The sequence below is a fragment of the Sinocyclocheilus grahami genome, unplaced genomic scaffold (genome assembly GCF_001515645.1).
Source record: "Sinocyclocheilus grahami isolate Dianchi unplaced genomic scaffold, SAMN03320097.WGS_v1.1 scaffold1194.1, whole genome shotgun sequence".
NCBI classification, from domain to species: domain Eukaryota; kingdom Metazoa; phylum Chordata; class Actinopteri; order Cypriniformes; family Cyprinidae; genus Sinocyclocheilus; species Sinocyclocheilus grahami.
The window spans coordinates 157,927-166,558 of NW_015506373.1; the positions used below are offsets into that span (position 1 = coordinate 157,927).

The window sequence follows — 8,632 nt, forward strand, 5'->3', positions numbered from 1 at the left end:
ATGAGGTGATGGTCGTGGATGAACAACAATGGGCCTCAGGATCTCGTCACGGTATCTCTGTGCATTCAAAATGCCATCAATAAAATGCACCCGTGTTCGTTGACCATAACATACGCTTGCCCATACCATAACCCCACTGCTACCATGGGCCACTCGATCCACAACGTTGACATCAGCAAACCGCTCACCCACACGACGCCATACACGCTGTCTGCCATCTGCCCTGTACAGTGAAAACCGGGATTCATCCGTGAAGAGAACACCTCTCCAAAGTGCCAGACACCATCGAATGTGAGCATTTGCCCACTCAAGTCAGTTACGACGACGAACTGCAGTCAGGTCGAGACCCCGATGAGGACGACGAGCATGCAGATGAGCTTCCCTGAGACGGTTTCTGACAGTTTGTGCAGAAATTCTTTGGTTATGCAAACCGATTGTTGCAACAGCTGTCCGGGTGGCTGGTCTCAGATGATCTTGGAGGTGAAGATGCTGGATGTGGAGGTCCTGGGCTGGTGTGGTTACATGTAGTCTGCGGGTGTGAGGCCGGTTGGATGTACTGCCAAATTCTCTGAAACACCTTTGGAGACGGCTTATGGTAGAGAAATGAACATTCAATTCACAGGCAACAGCTCTGGTGGACATTCCTGCAGTCAGCATGCCAATTGCACGCTCCCTCAAAACTTGCCATTGCATTGTGCTGTGTGATAAAACTGCACATTTTAGAGTGGCCTTTTATTGTGGCCAACCTAAGGCACACCAGTGCAATAATCTGTGCAGAATTTTTCAGCTCATTCTGATTCTGATTCTGATCATGCTGTCTAATCAGCATCTTGATATGCCACACCTGTGAGGTGGATGGATTATCTCGGCAAAGGAGAAGTGATCACTAACACAGATTTAGACAGATTTGTGAACAATATTTGAGAGAAATAGGCCTTTTGTGTACATAGAAAAAGTCTTAGATCTTTGATTTCAGCTCATGAAAAATGTGGGCAAAAACAAAAGTGTTGCGTTTATAATTTTGTTCGGTGTATATATACACTACCGTTCAAAAGTTTGGTAGTGTATATATATCAATCAGTAAGACTTGTAATGTTTTTTAAAGAAGTCTCTTATGATTTCTATTTTAAATAAATGCTCTTCTTTTTAACTTTTTATTCATCAAAGAATCCTGAAAAAAAGTATCACAGGTTCCAAAAAAACATTAAGCAGCCATTCAAAATCGTTCTGATCCCAAACATTTGAACGGTAGTGTATATATATATATCAACAAAAGAAAGTAATAAAAGATTATGCCAAAATACAAAAAGTGTTTTTCACTCTATGTACCCACAAAAATATCTTAATTTAATACAGAAATTGAAAGTATCACAAGTGGCATAGTCATTGTATGTGTGAATTGCATTTTTTATGTATTTAATGTACTCAAAAAGAACGTCACTGACTTGACTAATATAAAAACAATAATTTGTGGCTTTTGTAATAATTTTACACGTCAAGTTATGCTTTGCGATTCCAGCAGTTCATTGATCTGACTCACCAGATCTTCAGCCTCCGCTGATCTCTGATAGTGGCCCGCAAGTGCCGTGTAGTCTGACATCTGTTTATTACAGTCCAGACATTTGAATCCATGTTTAATAACTTTGTCAGGATAAAGTGGCAAGACCACTTGGCTTTTGGCTGACTCTGAGGTGGTGTTCCCGCAATGTATCTGATTTACAGACTGCTTAGGCTTGGTAGGTGCCAACATCTGGTCAACAGCAATGGGCTTCATAAACAACTGAGTGCACTGCATCACCATGCCTTTGTTCTTGTGATCTCGAGCATGTGCCAGGAGAGCACATTTGTTAAAAAACACCAATGTTTTGGAGCAGTGGGTGCACGCGACTTCAATATGCACACTCCTACGGCTGTAATGATAAGCAAGACTCTTTTCCAGCCCGAACGAGTCTCCGCATTCTAGGCAGCAATAGCCTTGCGGTGGGAGCTTGATATTGGTGCCTGGTGGTGGATTCAGGTCAGGAACATATGTTGGCACTGGGTTTGAGTAATTCAACAATCTGTTTAAGGTTCCAGCTGCAGTATTTGGAACAACAGCTCGTGTGTTTGGAGACACTTTTTTAACTTGATGCACCAATGGTACAGAACTGCACACCATTGACGATGATAACTGAGAGGGCTCCTGTCTATTAGTGGAAGACCTTGCTGTAACCGAGGCAGCTACGCTATGTGGCACAAGATTTAAGTTCGCTAAGTGTAATGCCTTCGGTAGGTAGTTTGTATTAGCAAAAGAACCAATCTGAGCAGAAGCAGCCTTCTTTTGCTTGCTGCCACCATGCTTTGTCTTTAGAGCATGACCATTATTTTGAGTTTGAAGTTTCTCTGAGTTCCTCACTGATTTCATGCTGGATTTGCTCCCCAGTAAAGGTGTGTTTGAGGCTTCCTGCTTTCCATCTTCAAAAATGACTTCTGAAATAGTATCATTTGAATGATACAAAGGCAATGTTTTCGAGAAGGCATCTTCAACTGAGGACTGCGATGGCGATGACCCAAACAGTGATGCGAGATCTTCTGTTTCAGAGTCTGGCAATATGCTTGTGACGGTGCGTTTGATTTCTCCAGATGAGGTTTTGATTGTCTTTATTCTGACTCGTGGGATGGCTGGAGGCGAGCCAGTAGCGACAGCTGGAGATGCTTTACCACTGCTGTCACTGCATATACTCATCGGGCTGTCAGGCTGTTTCGCGAAACGTTTCACCACCTCCAGAGGACTTATTGGGCTCCTTGGCGATACTGGTATTTTTGGACTAATTTTCATGGTCTCTTTTGGGGTAACTGGGAGGTCCTTTGAATTAGTTTGCCCACCTGGATCCTTTTTAGCATTCAGGGCTGCTAATGCATCAAGGCAAGATGACAATCTGGAGCTGTGAGCTTTGACGCATGGACGGGAAGAAGAAATGTTCGTCTCAGGAGTTGGATACGCATTTGTTCCACAATCTTGGATGCTGTCACTTTTAGTCTCAGAAATTTGTTCAACTGCATCTTTGAAAGATGAGCCATCACACCCAACATCATCCAAACCTTTTGAACCAGGATGTCTTTCATTGCATGTCAAGCTGGATGCATCTGGTTTTCCATGATTGTCTAAAACAGGAAGAGGCGAAGCTGTAAAGAGTGAATCAGATGGGAAGTACGAGGCCTCTGTAGATTTTGGACAGTCATCGATTCCATTGCTATGAATGTCTTCAGATTCTGGGCTGGATATAGGGCTGAACTGAGGCATAGATGCTGACAGAGAGGGAACTTTTTCATTCTTGTAGAGGACAGGAATCTTTTCCATGGAACGTATTGAGCAGTCTCCATTGCCAGAAGAGCTATCCAGCCTTGGATAGCTGGATGGATGTGTCTCCAGTGAGCCTGCAGAACTCTTGAACCCATTTTGTAAAAGGTGCCCCAAATGAGAACTCTCCTTCTCCACAAGATTTTCATAGGAGTTCTGGCGGCTAGTGTTCTTTACTATAACACTGACAGCAGGGGCATCGTTTGTAGGCACTGGGTGAGGGATCAAAACCGTGGCATCCATACACATCTCCGGGTGCTTAAGGTGTTCCACTCCCTCATCTTGATTCCCGTGAATGGCGTCTTTGGCATCCAGACTGGTTGCATCAGGGATGTCAAAGGCTGCCAAGAGATCATCAAAATCAGGGGTCTTCATATCACCCATGATTGGAGGCTTTCAAAACCTGAAGCAATAATATGTCAAGAGAAATAAATCAAAATATATGCAGGCCACATATACGTCAAAATAATAAATTAATACTAGAATTAACAGGCATAAAACCATATCACAGCTTAAGTTAACATTCAGGATCTACAAAATATTTTTAAAAATGAATTTAACAGTAATCACCATTTGATTCCTGGTTAATTCATCTCAGCAGATTTTGGTATCCATCAGTTTTGCTGTTGTGCTCCTTCATCTGTATTGCACTGACATTTCCAGGAACTTCCATAGTACTGGTCCAGCCAGCTCAAAGACTTGTTTGTGTCAACTTTGACTCCATTCTAAGTATTTTAACATTACAATACTGTATATGGCAACTACACTCCTGTTTTATTTTTTAGCCAGTCAAATGTACATTGGTATAGTTAAGATAGCCTGTCACCCTCGCCTAAATTAGTTTAACATGAAAATACTCGGAGAATTTGTTTTAGGCCGATAAAACACCCTTTTACAGGCGTTGCGTAAATAAAAAATGGCATTTATCAAAAGTTATGAGCTTTTACGTACGAGGATGTTAAAGAGCAAGCGTTAGCTCAAATGCTAACTGAGAAAACAAACCTTCGCCAAGCTAACAAACCCCTTTAAAAACATTGCTCACGGTCAAATTAGTACTACTTCACCCCGTTACACACGACCTGTCATTTTATATATGTTTTATAATGTTAATACAGATGAGAGAGTATTTATGAAGAGAGTAAAGCGGTTCGTATCGACAGAAGCGTTAGCTGTACAGTCGGGTGCCCGCTTCTCTAGCTGCTTGCAGCTCTGTAAATAACGCAAACCTGCGGTAATAATAGAACAGTCTGCGGGTATACAGCCAAACACGGTTTTAAAGCAACCTTTCAAAAGCCATGCAAATGGATGAGCAAGTCAGCGTAAGGTATGATTGATTTGTGAGGTTTATAAAAGTGAGTTGTTTACAGTTGCCCGCTGTCTACTAGCTTACAGCTCTCTCCCCTTCCTGTGTTCTCGAGGACCCCGCTCAACTCCACTCAAGGGCCGTGGCTCAAATCCTGAGAAGCTGCCTACATAGACAGCATTTTGGACGGCGTCCCCGCCCATTTAGAAGACGCAAACGCGCCTACGATGCGCAAAAAATGCTGCATAGGCTAAACCACAGACAAATAGCGATGTCTCTACAAACAACAAGAGCAACTAGCCTATTTCATATAGCGTGTTTAAGGGTGTTTGTTTACAGTATATGAATGGGACAGATTACATTCTGGAAAAAGTCGTACGACTGACAGTGTTTTATTTTCTTTGCACATTACAAATTAATTTGTCACGGCCATCGTCTTTTTGTATTAGTCTCTCTTTTTTTAAAAGGTTTGTGCTCAACCTTAACCTTAATTTTGACATTTTTCACAATTTATAATTTTTTGATAACACTGGTGGTGGTGGTCTTATTTCAAATTAGCTATAGATAGAAGGTTAAACTAACGTGTAGACTTTGAGGGTAGAAATGCATTCTATCCACTGAAAACATATCTTTCTGAAGAAACTGCCAAGATAAAGGTATGTGGGTCATTGGTAAGATTTCAACTTGGAATATACATGTTTTTCAACTACATGTGATTCAACTTCTAAATCATTAGGCACATATCAAACCTCCAAAAAAATCATTTTCTCAACCCCGTAAAGGACAAAATGGGGTTGGTTTAAAAATGATTTTACACAGAAATTGTTATAAAACAAACATGTACCTACTGATCACGTGTCCCTGATAACAATTTAATGATAACAAATGTAACATTTATCATAATTGTCACATTTTTATAGGACTGAAGCTAAAAATATACAAATTGTGTGTCTACGGTCTCTTTATTTTAGTAAAAAAATATTTTTGATTTAAAATTTTAACTAAAACCACAATTTTATTGTTTTGGCCCTTAACATGTCAGATAGTAATCAGCAAGAAGCTATCCCACAAAATGTTTTTTACAAAGGTTTATTTCTGAGGATTTTGATGTAAATTGCTCCTTCTGTGGTCTCCAAACTGAAGATTTGTCTCATTTATTTTGGTATTGTGAGTATACTAAGAATCTGTGGAAAAACATTTTGAGTATTTTTTGTGGTATAATTCCTGAAATTTAATTGAAATATGAAAATGTTTTAAAAAAAGTAATCAGCAAGAAATTATTTTGTTCTTAATTGTCTTCCCTATATTTTTCTAAAAATATTAATGTGACCAGGTGTGATGGGGTTGAAGACTGTAACACATTTGAAGGGATACATTGCCTTAAATTCAAATATTTGGTTTTGTTTCTCTCTGATATTGTCCTCTTGTTTCTGGGTCAACATATCTGCATGGCCAACATTGTCTTTCTGCTGCAAATCTGGGTGCAATTTCTTATGTATGATGCTTGTCAACGTTTAAGTGGACATATTGCATCAAAAATTCTATTTAAAACAAAAATCTGACTTGTCATGAATTTGGAGTATATATATTTACTGAAACCATTTTATATTTTTTCATTAAAATTATTATATTATAACTCAACCCTGTCACAAGTTTACAACCCCGTAACAATGAGAAATACATATATTTGTGACGGGGTTGTGGTTTTACCACTGCTCCTCATGTAGTGTAGGAGAGTAGACCATATATGGCAGCAATAAAATAAGTACATTGTATATACTTATGGATTAAAATAAAATGTTGAAAAAGTAATCATTTTCCATCTTAATTTTATGTGACAGGGTTGAGTTGTTAAGCTTGACAGTACCCTCCCTGACTATAACGTGCCTCGAAAATATGAATAAAAAAGTATGATACTACTAACCATTTTCTGCACCACTATTAAAGAGACCTGAATGATATCATTTCTGGGAAATGATGTCACATATGAGTGGAGTCTAAATTATTATGGACGTAGAATGGTTAGTGTGACAGGGTTGAATTCAGACTAAGGGACATAACTTGGTTTTTATTAAATATTTTGCTTTTTTTTTTTTTTTTTTTACTAGAAAGGAACACACATAAATGCTTACATTGTTGCCAAAGATCACAGACACTACGCACATTTTGTTAATAATTTTCTAAGTACAAACTCAGTGAAGTGCCTCAGGGACATGACAAAATGCTTGGTTTAGGATAGATATAAGACATTATTTTATGCTTTTTTTGTGTGAAAAGCTTAACAATTAACTTTAGAAACTGGGGGGCTGAAATATTACCGAATCCCAGGAATGACCAGGTAGGATTGGGGTTAACTTGTGCTGATAACGCATGCATTTATTACCCTAGATAATCACTGGAATTATCAAAAACACTAATTCCTTTGAGAATACGTAGCCTAATATTGACGATAAAAGCTTGAACAGTCAAATTACGCAAATAATTGATTTCGGAAATGGTTTCAAGTTATCAATTTATATCAATGTCCAAATACAGATGGACTCTTCTAGTTCATCAAATACTTCTGTGATTCTTCGTGACTGTTCCACTGTTAAATATGTAGTCTCCACAAAATGTAGATAAACTCCTAACACTGACCTTAACTTTTCACATACTATTTCTTTTAAAACATTTTCATAAAACAGTCTTTTCAACATGATCAAATAGGCCTACATATTGTGCAATCACATGCATAGAGAGAGAGAGAGAGAGAACTAGATGAATTCCCTTGCCTTTGAGACAGTAGAAACAGAGGTCAAAATGATAACAAATTATCATGATTTTTTAAAATACACTAACTTCATATTAGAACTATAAGATAAAGTTTTTTTTTTTTTTGTAGCCTAGATGATTTTAATCTGAAGAATCTTTTGTACACTGGAAAGTTCACTGAACCATAGATGCCAATAAAAACCTTTACTTTGACGAGATATGTCCAGGAATGATTATGCACAAAGTGAAATCACAACATTCAGTTTGTGAAGTGGACACATAAAATGTGCAGGAAAGGCTTGGTTGATATTAGTGAATCATGACTGCTTGCTCTAACAAAGCACATAAAATGTCTTAATGAATATCTGTTAATGTGTTTTGTACACACTAGACCTTCAATAAAATGCAGTGATGCACACTGCGGTCTATTAAGCTGCCAGTCTGCGTCATCTTGTGTTAACTAAAAGGTATTAGGCACCATTTAATTTTATGAGTCATCAGTCATAGATTCCACATACTGTGGAGATACCATCATAAAACTTCAGTTTAGGGTCAGACAGGCTCTACATTTTACATCATTTTGAAAATCAAATCAAATCAAATGTATCTAAAGCTGGATATTGTGCATTGTCATATAGTAGCCTTTACAAGGACAATACCATAACTTGCAGTAAAATCATGCATTCAAGTATACTAGTAAATTCTGAAAAAAAGGTTATATAGGATTATATAAATGGAGATTGATAATTCTCCATATATTAATAGGAGTAGCATCTGCTCAGATTGCTGCCAGTGCCAATGTGTTTTATTAGTGTTGTGTTCTGAATTCAGGCATAAAACTGCATCAATCTCTACAATGTGCAACAGTGGCATCTAGCGTCCTAATTGTGTAAGGCTGGTAGTTTTTGTACACTAATTTTGTTTTAAATAATGTATTTTGTGTTACATTATACATGTAACTTTGCTTTTCTGTGACCAGGTGTCATTAAAGTCTTCTATGATATACTGTAGATATTGTAGATAAGAACGAGGACGGGGCCCACTGATAAAAATCGTGTCCTCTGAATCCAAACCATGACCCTATTGTTGCCTTCATTAAACTACACCTACTAATTGTAGGAAATATGAAAATAATTTAAAAGGACAGGTCTATATTGTGTTTTTATATCAGCTATCAGGGTTTAATTGGTCATCAGGCTCGATTTGGGCTAGTTTTGATTGGCCGTTGAGCTCTCATT

The 8,632-nt window shown here is 38.2% G+C and overlaps 1 protein-coding gene across 1 annotated transcript in view; it reads right to left on the reverse strand.

Moving 5' to 3' along the window:
* The window catches only part of LOC107567889 (zinc finger protein 592-like), a 13,194-nt gene extending 9,202 nt beyond the window's left edge, over positions 1 to 3,992 (reverse strand). Inside the window, exons 1-2 of the mRNA XM_016253666.1 lie at positions 3,911 to 3,992; positions 1,541 to 3,743 (exon numbers count right to left, since the gene is read on the reverse strand). Coding sequence (XP_016109152.1) covers positions 1,541 to 3,724 — 2,184 coding nt within the window. The 5' untranslated portion in view covers positions 3,725 to 3,743; positions 3,911 to 3,992. The remainder of the gene's footprint in view (positions 1 to 1,540; positions 3,744 to 3,910) is intronic.
* Positions 3,993 to 8,632: the final 4,640 nt, after the last annotated feature.